The sequence below is a fragment of the Ursus arctos genome, unplaced genomic scaffold, assembly GCF_023065955.2.
Source record: "Ursus arctos isolate Adak ecotype North America unplaced genomic scaffold, UrsArc2.0 scaffold_6, whole genome shotgun sequence".
In the NCBI taxonomy this organism is placed as follows: Eukaryota; Metazoa; Chordata; class Mammalia; order Carnivora; family Ursidae; genus Ursus; species Ursus arctos.
In genome coordinates this window covers 85954085-85968352 of record NW_026623078.1, presented here as the reverse complement: position 1 = coordinate 85968352, position 14268 = coordinate 85954085, and the positions used below count along the sequence as shown (strand labels likewise).

The window sequence follows — 14268 nt, the reverse complement described above, 5'->3', positions numbered from 1 at the left end:
GAGGCTGTCTGGGGCCTCCTCCCAACAGGATGCCCAGGGACGCCAGCACTGGGGCCGGCCCTGCACCCCCCCCCCACCAAAGGCCTTTATTTCTGTGGGCAGGGCAGGTGGACCCCCAACCAGGAGGCATGGAGAGCCCCTGCCCCACTCTAGAGCAGGCTGGACTGTTCCTTGCTGCCCCATCTCAGTCCACAAAATGCCATCTGGGTCTCAGGCCCCGTCTCTTCCACCAGCCCCCGGCAGGAGGCCACCAGGCTGGGCGAACGGTTTGGTCCTCTCCACAGAGCACCCCAGGCAAGCCTGGGCCCCTGTGCGGCTCAGAGGAGTGTGCTGGCTGGGGGGCTCCCAGGCTAGCTGGGTTGGGATTGTTGTGGCCAGTGAGGGTCTCTGGATGGTGTGATTGGGATGCCGCTGCTGGGCCCGTGGGCTGGTGAGTTGCCCCGGACCAGGGGCGGGGCGGGGGCGGGGGAGGAGGCGCTGCGGCCCGCCCAGGGCAGGACCAGACTCGTTGCTATACACAGCTGGCGATCTGGTTGCCGAGAGTCACCTCCTCCAGTTTCTCGGTCTCCCTCCCAGTCTGGCCAACGAGGCCCGTGGCCTGTAAAGTCCTGCGCCCTGTGTCAGCACGTTAGTCAGCCCTCGCGCCTGGGTGAGCCACCACGCCGCCGAGTCCCTATAAACTCCCCAGCGTGGCCCAGCCCAACGAGTGGGGCCCGTGAGGCCCACAGGCAGCACCGGGGCCCGGAGCGGCTGCGCCACAGGCACCAGCTGAGGGGCAGGGCAGGAGCAGAGGGCCCACTGTGGCCTCCCAGGGATGCCCGCTGTGCCCGCCTGATCACGGCTGGCCAGCGATGAGCCAGGGCCCCCAGGGAGCTGACACCTGGTAAAAGGCGCCGGATCGGGGCCATGTCGGGGAAACGAAGTCGGGCTCGAAAACCCCGAGGCAGGAGGGCCGGCAAGGCACAGCAGGCCTTGGGTCAGCAGGGCCCTGAGGCCGAGCCCCCGCCCCCCGCCGCAGGGGGCCCTCAGGACAAGGTGGGGGTGGCCCCTGCAGAGCACGTGACCAGCAACAAGCCAGCTGCCCAGGGACACCCCAGGGTGGCCAAGCCAGAGCAGCCACAAGCAGCCGAGGGGCCAGTGCAAGCCACTGCTCTGGGGTCCGAGCTGGTGTTAGTCCCCCCTGCGGACATGGAAGGCTGTGGGGCAGGGGGCCTCACACCGGGCCTGGGTCCCGAGCTGCTGAGGCTCCACGAGGTCCAGCTGTGCCTGGCCCAGGAGCAGCGGCTGCTGGAGGACCGGCGGCAGCAGGTCCAGCTGCAGATGCAGCTGTGGCAGGAGGAGCAGCTGTGGAGGGAGCAGCTGTGGCAGGAGGAGCAGCTGTGGCTGCAGCAGCTACAGGAGGAGCAGGCCTGGGTGCGCGTGGAGGGGCTGGAGCTGGCCATGGCACTGGAGCAACTCCGGAGCGAGGGCCTTGAGGTGCTGCAGACCCAAGGCCAGGTAAGGGGGTGGGGGAGGCTCCGCACAGTCTGTGGGGGTGTGGTAGCCATGCAAGCAACCTACGGATACCTGCTGGACCATGTGCTGAGGCCAGGGTGGCTGTGGGATAACTGTGGGTCCATTTTCACACCGCACAGGGTGACCATGTGACAGCAAGCCCTCCCAGGCTGGCCCAGTGTTTGGAGGGTAGAGAGTGCCCAGAAAGGATAATAGTTCAGGAAAATTGAGGCAGAGGTATTCCTACAAAGGACCCAAGCATCCTGGCCAGGTGGGCCAGGGCAGGGAGCTGCTGGAGCTGTCCAGGGCAGTGTTTGGGGTGTGTAGGGGGAGGGCTGCAGCAAGGGCCTAGGTGGACAGTCAGCAGGCAGCAGAAGTGAGGATCGTGCCCACCCCCCCACACCCCCAACAGGGCTTCCCGGCAGGCTTCCTGGCCACCCACCCCGTCTCCACTGTTTATTGCAGTCTGTGTTCCCAGGGCTTGAGATCACAGAAGAAACATGCGGCCCTGGGACCATCATCCTCATTCCAGAAAGGCTGCTTCCTCAGACGCCGCTGGGGCTATTTTGGGAAACCAAACCGGGTCTAACCCCGGCTTGGCATGGAAGAGTAGTCACCGTCACCCCAGCTGGGCGCGTGATCTGCGAGCCCTCTGAGGTCCAGGGACTTGGGTCAGCCCCCCTCCAAGCAGAGGGGCTGCATCTGGGGAACAAGCTAGGTGCTCCGTTAGCCAACACAGACCCCGGCGCAGGCCTGGGTGCTGGAAGGACCCAGAACTGCAGCCTGGAAGGTGTTGACAGCTTCACAGAGAACTCCTGAGTGCCACGACAGAGAAGAAGTGGGACTCAGAGAAGGGAAGGACAATGGGTGGGGGTAGGAATGAGAGGAGGTGCCCTTCCTGACCCACAGCAGGACTGAACCAAGGGCGAGCTGTCACCATTCACTCTGGGAGTGGCTATGGAGAGGGTGGCCTGAGAGAGCAGCCGCAGGCAGAGAAAAGCAAGGGGATGGCCCAGGTGGAACAGAGGGTCAGAGTGGACCACACACACAGGGCCTGAGAACCCCCAACATGCATTCTGAGTGAGCTCTGTCTCAGAACCTGTGTTCAGTCCACATGGGCCTGCACTCCATCTCCATGTGTTCTAACGCTATGCTCCTCCCAACACTGCCCCTGGTCCCCGCCCAGGGCACAGGTCTCAGGGTCAGGGTCTGGAATGGACTTCTGAGCCTTGAATCCTCAAGATTCAGAGATCCCCTGAAAGCCACTCTCAGAGGGAAGGGTCTTCTCAGAGCACCCCTGGCAGCTGCAGCGAGGGTCTCACAAGTCGGTGTTGGAGTGGAGGTGCTCTGGGGGTCAGACGTACTTACCAGCAACAGCTCTTGGCTCGGCTCCAGGGAGGGATGTCTGCCACTTCCCTGATGCAGCTCTGGGCCCCCCTTTCTTGCTGCTCATTTTCCTGGGGGCAGGTAGGAAAGGTCAAGGGGTGTGTGCTTAGAGTGGCCTGTGTGGACAGATAGCCTCATGTCCTCCCCCACCCCCCACCCAGCTTCCTGCCAGCTTCCAGACCCACCTGCCTGTTCCTGCTTTTTGGCCCAAGTGTGCCCAGCAGCTTCCGGGGGAATGCTTGCAAGGACCCCCAGGGCTGGGTGTCTGGTACCTACTTAGCTGCTCCGAACCACCGGGCTACCAGCTGAACAAGCTTCGTCCTAATACACAGCGCCACCCCGCTCTGCCGAAGCCGCCGCGCTTCCCCACTGCCCACAGCCCACCCAAAACACCCACACTTCTGTGCCCCCAACCTTCTCTTGTTCCAGCCTTGACGCGCGTTGTTGTCAGGGCCTGGAAGCAATGCCTTTCTCCCTAGTCCAGGTGGCTGACCCCAAAGTTTATTTCCCCTGAGAGGCCTCCCTTGGCCCAGGTTGGGCTGGGTCCCCCTGCCTCCCCCACTGCACAGGTGCGGCACGGCAGCATGGCCTGGGCCCCGGTGTGATCCCTTGCCTGTGTGCCCACCACCTTCTGCTGGTGGGGTGTCTCAGAGCGTTTCGGGGAGGAATTAACAAAACAGAAAGCAACCCTGGAAACCTAGAAGATGGGATCATGTGGCAAGAGGGACAAGGAGGAAGGGGACCAGAGACTGACAGGAAGAGTTCTCCAGCATGGACTGGGGAGGGAGAAGCCTTGGGCAGGGGACTTGGCTTGGACACATGGTGGACCGCAGGGTAGGCCCTAAGTGGGATCCAGTGGGGAACTGAGGTTCTGAGCAAGGATCTGAAGTGTTTCGGGGGGACTGAGGACTTCTTGGGGGGGTCAGAGTGTGCTTACAGGGTCCCCTGTCCACGTGGAACGATGCTAGCAGGGCATCGTGAAGGACTCTCCGAGTTCGTGAGGGGTCATGTACATGGGCATGGTTCTGTGGGGGAGGGGCCTGGTGCTCGTGGAATCCTGTGCTGGGGGGTCAGCGACTGTGGGCTTCCCTGTTTGTTGTGTGGGGTTGGTGTGTGTCTGGGTGATAGGCGTGTGGGGCTGCTGTGCACGTAGGGTCCCCTACATGTGGAGGCGTTGGTGTGTAAGGAGGCAGGTGTGTGTGGCAGCCCTTGTGTGTGTCTTGATGTGCCTGTGGGGTCCCATCTACGTGGGGGTATTGGCCTGGAGGGGACTGGTGTGTGGGACGCTCCCTTGTGTCCCAGGTGTGGGCAGGGGGTCTACGGGCGCAGTGTCTCTGTGTGTCAGTGGGGTCCCAGGTACTTGTGAGTATTGTATGCAGAGGTCGGGGGTCCTCTGTGAGGGCATCGGCTTACGGGGTGCCCGGGTGTGGCGGGGGTCCCCGGGGCTCGCGGGGTCCCCAGGCCCTGGCCCGCCACGGGCTCGACGCCGCCCCCGCGACCTCACCTGCCTCACCTGCCTCCCCCAACTCGCCGGCCGGGCGAGAAGTCCCGCCCCCGACGTCGGGCTGACCCGTTTCCTAGCGACTGAGCCGGAACTTCCGAGTCACCTCGACTTCCGGGGCGAGGGTCAGGGGTCAGGCATAGGGACCTTGAGCTTCGGCGAGCGGATGGGCGCCGGGGGCGGCGGGCCCCGGGAGGCGGGGCCTCGGCGGCGGCGGCGGCCGGGGACCCGGGGCCGGGAGGCGCGGCGGGGGCCGGGGACCGCGGGGGTGCGGGCGGCGGCGGGCGGCGGAATGCGGGCGCGCCGCGGGTGGGGCCGCCCCGCCCCCAGGTGCTGCCCGGGCAGGCCGGCGGCGGGAGCGGCGGGCGGGGCGGGGGCGGGCGCGTGAATCAGGCCGCGCGGCGGGCGGGCCGCGACAGGGAGTGGCTGCCGGACCGACCGGACCGCGAGGCCGCTGGGCGGCGGTCGGCTCCTGCTGCCCTTGTCCCGAGACCCCGCGCACCTGGCCAGGTAGGGCCCCCTCCCCCGGCTCGAGCGGGGCGGGGCGCGCCGGAGGGGAGGCCGCGGCCGGGCCCCCTGGCTGGGGCGGGGGCGGCGCGCGCGGTGCCCCTCCGCGCGGCCTCACCTGGGAGGCGCTCCCACCCGCACCTGGGCCGGGAACGCGCGGCGGAGCGCGGGGCGGTGGGGGCGCGGGGCCGGGCCGGGGGGAGGTCGCCGGGGCCGCGTGTGCCGCCGTGGACGCGAGCGCACTCGCACGACGCCGGCCCGGCAGGAGCCGAGTGGGAAGGGGCCCGGGGCCCCGGGGCCAGCCTGCCCGGGCCGTCCTTACTCGCTCCCGCCCTCGCGGCCTAGCTGGAGCCTGGGGAGAGTGCTGGGCCCGGCCTGGACCCCTCCCTGAGGGGACCCCGCCCCGGGCTCCTGGGACCGGGGGTGGCCGGGGAGGCGGAGGCGCAGTCTGGCGTCCTGCGTGGAGTGCCCGGAGAGCGGAAGGCCCTGGTTCCCTCGCGCCCAAGTCCCCGAACGGGGGCGGGTGGATGGGACACCAGGCCCAGGCAGCCGCTAGCTCCTCGGTGCACTAAGCCCTTTTGGCCCCGCGGGGCACGCGGCGAAGACTACAGCTCGTCAGCTTCGGTCTGTGCGTCCCAGCCGGCCGAATCCCGCCCCCCAACCTCGTCCCCGTTGCCCAAGGCTTGTACAGGCCTCTGCGGGGAAGCCTGCGCCTGGCTGTACCCGGTCACCTCGCCTGGTGCTCCTTCCAGTCACTTAGGAAACCCACCTCCTACCCAGGTGGGAGGTCCCTAGTTAGGGGCCCACTAGAACCCTGAGGGCCCTGGAGGCTTGGTCTGCCTTGTGTCAGGGGTCAGAGGTCAGCAGCAAAGGAGCAGATTCCTGCTGAGTCATCCGCCTGGGTGGGATAAGTGCCCCTCCCTCCCTTAGGGCAGGCGTTTAGTAGGCAGATGTGTGAGGAGCCACACTGTTGGGGCCCTGTCCACTGCCCAGTCCACAGTTGAGGGGTGAGCAAGGTGAAAGGAATAAAGGCAGTGGGGGCATGGGGATTACTGTGTGAGGCCATGCAGGGCCACCTGGTGTGGGCACTCAGGATGGCCCCCCCCTTCCTGACGAGTCCTGTCTGCTGAGGTGGTTCCTGGGCACCGTGGCAGGCGTCCCCCCTCCCCCACCTGCCAGCTGGGACAGTTTCTGCTGATTCCCCTCCCAGTGAAGTGCAGGGGACTGCAGGGTTCCCCAGCTTGGGAAGGCTCCCTCTCCACCGTAGGATAGTGCCCGCAAGCCTTGCCTTGTCTGACGCTGACCCCACACAGCCAAATTCCAGTGTCTTCCCGCCCCCCACCCTCTGTGGGACACTGTGGGAGACACTCCCCACGGTGACCAGGTACAGTGGGAGACCCCGCTACAGACAGACCTGCACCTTGTGCCCCAGTGTGGTCCACCCCTGAGAGCAGTGTGGGCATCTTGTATGTAACTGTGTAGGGGATGGTACCCCGATGAAGGAACGGCAGAACAGCTTTCCCTCAGACCGTCCAGCAGGTAGCCTTGCCCAGCCCCACGGCATGTCCAGTCAGCCTGTCACCCCCCAGGGAGAGTGGACAGGAGAGGTTCCTCAGGTCGTCATACACAGCAGTCTTGGCCCTGACATCTTCCCGTTCCCAGCTGCCTCCAACCACCCAGTGACCCCAGCCAGTCCAGCAACCAGCTGCCCCTGCGGACTGGGGCACACTGTGCAGTCTGGCAGGACCAGCATCCGGGAACCCGTGAGCTAGGTGGGATCTGAGTCCGGCTCAGTCCCAGCCCCGAGCAGCAGCTGGGGTGGGGTGGGCAGTGCCTGGCTCTCTCCTTCCAGGGTAGGAGGAGGACAGGTATCCAGGCAGTTCAGGGATTGGAGATTGATGCCCCCTGGGAATCTAAAAGAGGCCCCCATGTGGCCTTCCAGAGCTAATGGCAGCTTCTCCCAGCCTAGGCCCCCTCACAGGCCCTTGGGAGGCAGGTGGACTGGAGCGGACGAGGTGGGGCTTAGGTGTCAGTGTGAAGTTGGGATAAGGTGAGAGGCATATCTGGAGCCCAGGAGGAGCCCGATGGCCACAGCCAAGGATTCAGGCTTTATCTAGAGCACGGGGGGAGCAGGACATGACCAGAGACAGAAGACCACCACTGGCACACAGGGCTGGCTTTAGCCATGCAGGACTCTAAGCTTGTGGAGAGAGGAGGCTGCTGCCCGGATCTTCCAGGGGGTGTGGCCCGGAGAGTTTTTATCTAAGGTGGCACGGTGGCTAGAGAAGTGGAGGGATGGGTCGGAGGGAAGGGAGTGGTCCTGGTGGACAGGGACAAAGGGCAAAGGTCAGAGTTTGCAGGGCTGTGAAGTCCGTGAATGGGTTGTGGGGCTCAGAGTGTGTGAGCCCATAGAATGGGTGCAGGTGTGGCCAGGGACTGCGGACTTAATGGTGAGTCCTGGGACAGAAGTAGTGCCAGGTTTTGTAAGCTGAGCTCACGTTGGGCCAGGCATGGTAGCAGGTCAGCCCTGACAGCTGTATTTTACAGTGAACCAGAGAGGCACAGTGAGCGGCCCTGGCTGCCCCCCCCCCCCGCCCCTGTCCTGTGGGCAGACACACAGGCGGGGGCCACCTGACTTGTTCAGTACACACAACTTCATTCAGGGCCCATGAAAATGCGTTCATGCCAAAATCAGAAGAAAACGAATGTAATAAAGAACAGCCTGGATTATATTTTCTTTATACCAACAGTCATAAAATACTGGTTTTTTTTTATGGAGAAAGGGGCCCACAAAGAAGTAACTGGGTCACAAGGGCCATAAAGAAGCCCTGAGTGGGGGCTTCGTGCAGCCAGAACCCCTGCCTGGAAACCAGGGTGCAGGCGCTCCTGAGGTCCTGGGGAGAGGAAGGGCCCTGCCAGAACGGAGCAACATGAGACCCGGCCAGGGCACCTGTGCCTGGGTACCCTGCTGGCATCCCCCAGCTAGGGGGCATTCTGGGGTCCAGGGGTGCCCAGAAGGCCTCCAGGCATGGCCTGCACACCACAGCCCACTCAAGGTCACAGACAGCCCTTGCTACAATGTGTGTCTACACGTGGTGGGGTGGGGGGAGCGGGCCCAGTGCCACTGCCCCAGTAATGTGTCTCCCTGCCCCTCCCCAGGCCCCTGGCCCCGACATGGCCCGTCGCTCCCAGAGCTCCTCGCAGGGGGACAACCCACTGGCACCCGGGTACCTGCCGCCTCACTACAAAGAGTACTATCGCCTGGCGGTAGATGCCCTGGCCGAGGGAGGGCCGGAGGCCTACAGCCGCTTCCTGGCGTCTGAGGGAGCACCTGCCTTCCTGTGCCCCGAGGAGCTGGAGCACGTGAGCCGCCACCTGCGGCCCCCACAGCATGTTGCTCGCGAGCCCCCGGAAGGCAGCCCCCCCAATGTGGACATGGATGGCTCCTCGGGCACCTACTGGCCCATGAACTCAGACCAGGCAGTGCCCGAGCTTGACCTGGGCTGGCCCCTGACCTTCGGCTTCCAGGGCACTGAAGTCACCACGCTGGTCCAGCCTCCACCACCGGACAGCCCCAGCATCAAGGATGAGGCTCGGAGGATGATCCGCTCTGCCCAGCAGGTGTGCTGATGCGGGCTGGGTGGGCCGTGGGGGAAGGGCTGCCTGAGCTGGACCTTGAAGCGTGAGGAGGAGTGTGCGGGTGAAAGAAAAATACCAGCATTTCCGGCTTAGGGGGCAAGGGTGAGGCTAGGGCCAGCTGGCCACGCCTCTCCAGCCTTGAAGCTACAGCACGGGCTCCCTGGCAGCCAACTTCTGGGGTCACAGAGTGTTTGGTTATTGCAGGCTGTGGGCTCACTGCACAGTTCTGCTTGCTCTTGGTCATGGCCGGTGCCCAGAAACTCAAGGGCTCTGGGGTGGCTGGGCCCCCCTCCTGGTCTGGATTTATGGTTCAGAGGATCCCCTCATAGTCGAACCTTTGACACAGGCTTGACCCCACCAAACAGGTGGCAAATAGCAAAGGGAACCAGACATGGATGGAAGCTGAGGCAGCAGGTCCAGAAGCTAGAGACCCCCAACTGCCCTGTGCACCCTTGACAGCAGTCTCCTCCCAGGGGCAGGGCTAGAGCCTGGGCGGGGCCATTCGAGGTGCGTGGCAGGGTCCTCGTTTGCCTTGTCCCTTCCCCAACAGGAGGTAGGCCCCGTGCCTGCCTAGGGCTCCATCATGGGCCACCCACCAGCCAGCAGCCCCACACCCCCTCTGGCAGGCCTCTTCCTCCTGACTCCCCTTCCCTGGCAGGACCCCTGTCTCCCCTGGGATGGGCCAGAGGGCGATTTGCAGTGTTTGTGGGTGAGCCCGAGGCCCCAGCTGGGCCAGGCAGGAATGGCTAGAGAATGGTGGGGACAGAAGAGGGGTGTGTCCTCTGTCCCTAACGCGCCCCCCGCAGGTGGTGGCCGTGGTGATGGACATGTTCACCGACGTGGACCTGCTCGGTGAGGTGCTGGAGGCAGCCGCTCGCCGCGTCCCTGTCTACATCCTCCTGGACGAGATGAACGCGCAGCACTTCCTAGACATGGCCGACAAGTGCCGCGTCAACCTGCACCACGTGGATGTGAGTGACTGAGGGGTGTGGGGAGGTGGAAGACTCCTCCGCGGAGACCTAATGCCGCTCCCTCCCCAGTTCCTGCGCGTGCGCACTGTGGCGGGCCCCACCTACTACTGCCGTACTGGGAAGTCCTTCAAGGGCCACGTGAAGGAGAAGTTCCTGCTGGTGGACTGTGCCGTGGTGATGAGTGGGAGTTACAGGTGCGCCCAGCCCCACAACCCCGACACCTCCCCACCTAAGGACCCCCTCTGCCCAGGCGCTGGTCCAGTAGCCCCAACACAGACCCCTCCCCGCCCCTCCACCTTGCAGACTTGGCACTCAGAACCACTGGTGTCCTTCCGCGCCCCCCTGGGGCTACTCAGCCCCGCCCCCTCCTCGACTCTGATCTTGACCCCCGCCCCACCCGCAGCTTCATGTGGTCCTTCGAGAAGATCCACCGAAGCCTGGCGCACGTGTTCCAGGGCGAGCTGGTCTCCAGCTTCGATGAGGAGTTCCGCATCCTGTTCGCGCAGTCCGAGCCTCTGGTGCCCTCGGCGGGGGCGCTGGCCCGCATGGACGCTTACGCCCTGGCTCCGTACGCGGGAGCTGGGCCCCTTATGGGCGGCCAGGTGACCGGGGCACCGACGCCTTTCTCCTTCCCCAAACGAGCACACCTCCTGTTCCCACCGCCTCGGGAAGAGGGCCTGGGTTTCCCCTCCTTCCTCGACCCCGACCGCCACTTCTTGTCGGCCTTCCGCCGGGAGGAGCCAGCGCGGATGACCGCGGGAGCCCTGGAGCCGCACGCGGGGCTGCGGCCGCTGTCGCGGCGGCTGGACGCCGAGGCAGGACTTGGGGGAGAGCTCGCGGGCCCGCGGGGCTTGTTCCAGGCCCGGCATCTGGAGATGGACACCTTCAAGCGACACAGCTACGCGGCCGCCGACGGCACCGGCGCGGTGGAGAACTTTGCGGCCGCGCGGCAGGTGTCACGGCAGACGTTCCTCAGCCACGGTGACGACTTCCGCTTCCAGACCAGTCACTTCCACCGTGACCAGCTCTACCAGCAGCATTACCAGTGGGACCCTCAGCTTGCGCCGGCGCGCCCGCAGGGCCTGTTCGAGAAGCTGCGTGCTGGCCGCCCCGGCTTCGCGGAGCACGACGACTTCGCGCTAGGGTCCGGGCCACGCTTCCCCGAGCTCGGTCCCGACGGACACCAGCGGCTGGACTATGTGCCGTCCAGTGCGTCGCGCGAGGTGCGCCACGGCTCAGACCCCGCCTCAGCGCCCGGGCCCCGCGGCCTGGAGCCCAGCGGGGCCCCACGCCCCAACCTGGGCCAGCGCTTCCCTTGCCAGGCAGTGGCAAGGCTGGGCCCAGACGCCGCGCCCGACGCTGAGCAGGAGCGCAGGGGCGGGCCCGAGGGGCGGGCCGGGCTGCGGCACTGGCGCTTGGCCTCCTACCTGAGCGGTAGCCATGGCGAGGACGGGGGCGAAGAGGGCCTGACGGCACCCATGGAGGCTGAGGCCTATGAAGACGATGTTCTGGTGTCCGGGGGCCGAATGGGCCCCGGGGACCTGCTCCCCTCAGCCTCCCGTGCGCCCATACCCTTTCCAGCCAAGGGCCTGGTGCCCTGCCCCGGCGGTGGCGATAGCCCAGAGCGCGAGGGCCTGGAGGAGGCAGGTTTGGCCAAGCAGGACTCCTTCCGCTCGCGCTTGAACCCGCTGATCCAGCGCAGCTCGCGCCTGCGCTCCTCCCTGATCTTCAGCACTTCCCAGGCCGAGGGCGCCGGTGGGGCCATGGGGGCCACCACAGAGAAGGCGCAGCTGCTGCACAAGGAGCAGGCGGTTACCGAGACGCTGGGCCCCAGTGGCGAGGCCATGCGCTCCGCTACATCCACCAAGGTGGCCGAGCTCCTGGAGAAATACAAGGGCCCGGCGCGTGATGCCGGAGGGGCGGGGGCCCAGGTCACAGTCGCCAGCCATAGCAAGGCTGTAGTGTCCCAGGCGTGGCGGGAGGAGGCGGTGGCGCCGGGTGGGGCGGGGAGCGAGCGCCGCAGCCTCGAGAGCTGCCTGCTGGACCTGCGCGACTCCTTCGCACAGCGGCTGCACCAGGAGTCCGAGAGGCAGCCTGGAGCTGCCACGCTTACTGCCACCCAGCTGCTAGACACGCTGGGCCGGAGCGGCACTGACCGGCTGCCCTCCCGCTTTCTCTCTGCCCAGGGCCGCTCCGCCTCCCCACAAGGGCGGGTCAGCCCCCCGCTGGAGGGGCCTGGGCCGCGCCAGGCACCTCACCCTGAGCCAAAAGGGAGCCCCACCTCTGCCTACCCTGAGCCGAAAGGGAGCCCCACCTCGGCCTATGCCGAGCGCAGGGGCAGCCCGGTCCCCGCTGTGGCCGAGCGCAGGGGCAGCCCGGTCCCCCCTGTGCCGGAGCGCAGAGGCAGCCCGGTCCCGCCTGTGCCAGAGCGCAGGGGCAGTCTAACCCTTACTTTCTCCGAGGAGTCTCCCAAGACTGGGACCGTGGAGGAGGCGGCCGGCGGCCCCATGGAAGTCCTGCGCAAGGGCTCCCTGCGCCTCCGCCAGCTGCTGAGCCCCAAGGGGGAACGGCGCACAGAGGAAGAGGGCGGCTTCCCAGCGCCGCAGGAGAACGGGCAGCCCGAGAGCCCCCGGCGGCCGTCGCTGGGCAGGGCTGATAGCACTGAGGCTGCCGCTGGAGACGAGCGGGGCCCGCGGGCGCGCATGGCCTCCGCCACGGCCAACGCCTTGTACAGCAGCAACCTGCGGGATGACACGAAAGCCATTCTGGAGCAGATCAGCGCCCACGGCCAGAAACACCGCGGGGTCCCCGCCCCGGCCCCCGGCCTGGCTCACAGCAGTCCTGAACTAGGCCGCTCACCAGCCGCTGGCGGCCTGGCCCCTGACATGTCCGACAAGGACAAATGTTCCGCCATCTTCCGCTCGGACAGCCTGGGGACGCAGGGTAGGCTAAGCCGTACCCTGCCCGCCAGCGCAGAGGATCGCGACCGGCTGCTGCGCCGCATGGAGAGTATGCGCAAGGAGAAACGTGTCTATAGTCGGTTTGAGGTCTTCTGCAAAAAGGAAGAGGCCGGAGGCCCAGGGACAGGGGAGGGCACAGCAGAGGACGACACCAGGGACAGCAAGGTGGGCAAGTTCATGCCCAGGATCCTGGGTACTTTCAAAAAGAAGTGAGCCTCCTGGCCCCCCAGCCCCGGACCGGGCGCCTGCCTCACTGCCGCCACCACCAGGCAGAGCACCTGGCTCTCCCATCAAGGCAGCGTGCGAGCGGCTGAGCACAGCCGGAGCTCGGCTCCGCCTGGAGCTCTCCCAGTAGCTGCCTTGCCTTTGGTCCTGGCCTCTCCCCGCGCGGGCGCCAGCCCCTCACTGCCTCTAGCTCAGTCCCTGCCCCTGTGTCCTGAGTCTCCCCCTTCCTACGCATCTGCCTCCATCTCCTCTTTGGGCTTCAGGTCCCCTTTAGACCTTCATTCACCTCAGGGCCCCATCTTTTTGTGCCTTAGGGCCCCCACCTTTGGGGGGGCCCATCTCTGTGCCTTGGTCCCCCACCTTTGGGGGCCCCACATCTCAGGGCTTCCATGTCTCAGGGTTCCCCTCTGCTCACTGCCTCCTGGCTCTGCTGCTTCCTCGCTGCTGCCTCTTTTCTGTGTCCTGGCAGCCCCAGCCCCTCTCCCTGGGCCTCCCACCTCCCCTGGGGTCTCCCCCTCCACCTCAGGGGGCTCAGGGCTCACTTCCTGCCCTGCTTGCATTCCTCCTCACTGCCTCCTGGCACCCTCTTCAGTGGCCCGTCCTTTCACTGTGGGGGGCAGGGCTGGCGGCAGGCCATTCGTGCTGGCGGTGGGACCAGACCCAAAGGTTGTTCCTCTCGGAAGTGCTGTCTGCTGGGCTGCTGCGGGGGGGAGGGGGGCCCAGAGGACCCCTGAGAGACTGTCCTGCCAGGAGAACTGAGGCCAACCTGGGCCCCTTCCTGCAGGGCTCCAGCCAGCACCCCAGCACCCAGCAAGGGGTGAGAGCGCCGGGTTTTGCAGCACAATAAAGCCAGGGCTCGATGGATGCTGGGCCTCGGCCATGCCCTGGAAAAGGGCTGGATGGGAAAGCTTATGAACAGGTGAGGGTAGGGGTCCAGTGGGGTGGTGCCTGAGTCCTAGCCCATTGCTCCAAGGGTCCTGACCCTTCAGGTGCTCAGCAGACCCTGCCTGACTCCATCCTGTTCTGGATCCCTCCCTCTTTGTCACCAGCCTGCAAAGTCGAAGTTTCACCACCTATCCTTCCTCTTTTTCACCTCTGGAGAGTGACTTTGATTTGAATAACACGTTTGACACCTGATGCTTAGGAAGTGCCCCGCTGTAAGTGCTAGCATTGTGGAAGTAGTATTTCTGCAACTGTTTGTTTTTTGTGGGGTTTTGTTTTGTTTTGTTTTGCTTTGTGTTTAAGAATAAGAAATCACAATCACTCAGACTGGGAAAGGGTTTAAGGAACAAGGCCGCGGAGCAAAGGCAGCAGTCTGACTCCAAACAGCGGGAGAAGGGAGGGCGGGCTGGGGGCTGGGGGTACTTTGGTTCAGGTGGAAAAGGTCACCGAGGAGCCAGATGTGCTGGACTGTTCCTTGGCCTTGAGGTGCTTGCTGACACGTGTGCTATTGCGTGGCTTGCCGTGGCCCCGTTGCTCAGGGGGAGCCCTTGCAGCCTCCTGTCTGCGTCCTCCACGTCGTGCTGAACACCACATTTCAGATGCGAGTCTGCACATTTTGGTGTTAATAAAACACAACAAAATA

General features: G+C 65.5%; 2 protein-coding genes across 6 annotated transcripts in view; one reads left to right on the top strand and one right to left on the bottom strand.

Moving 5' to 3' along the window:
- IQANK1 (IQ motif and ankyrin repeat containing 1) overlaps positions 1 to 4487 on the bottom strand; it is a 23645-nt gene extending 19158 nt beyond the window's left edge. Inside the window, exons 1-2 of the mRNA XM_044380228.3 lie at positions 4394 to 4487; positions 2863 to 2951 (exon numbers count right to left, since the gene is read on the bottom strand). Coding sequence (XP_044236163.2) covers positions 2863 to 2947 — 85 coding nt within the window. The 5' untranslated portion in view covers positions 2948 to 2951; positions 4394 to 4487. The remainder of the gene's footprint in view (positions 1 to 2862; positions 2952 to 4393) is intronic.
- Positions 1107 to 14268, top strand: FAM83H (family with sequence similarity 83 member H). 5 transcript variants are annotated; one of them, XM_057307927.1, is made up of 6 exons: positions 1108 to 1497; positions 8048 to 8509; positions 9334 to 9498; positions 9568 to 9692; positions 9902 to 11779; positions 11813 to 14268. In XM_057307927.1, exons 1-6 carry the CDS (start codon positions 1189 to 1191, stop codon positions 12669 to 12671), a joined length of 3798 nt encoding a protein of 1265 aa, XP_057163910.1. In that variant the 5' UTR covers positions 1108 to 1188; the 3' UTR covers positions 12672 to 14268. The 5 variants fall into 5 exon arrangements, with proteins under 5 accessions (XP_044236161.2, XP_057163910.1, XP_026344691.1 ...); XM_044380226.3 differs by having other exon boundaries at positions 1107 to 1497; positions 9902 to 14268; XM_026488906.4 differs by lacking the exon at positions 1108 to 1497 and adding an exon at positions 4748 to 4891 and having other exon boundaries at positions 9902 to 14268.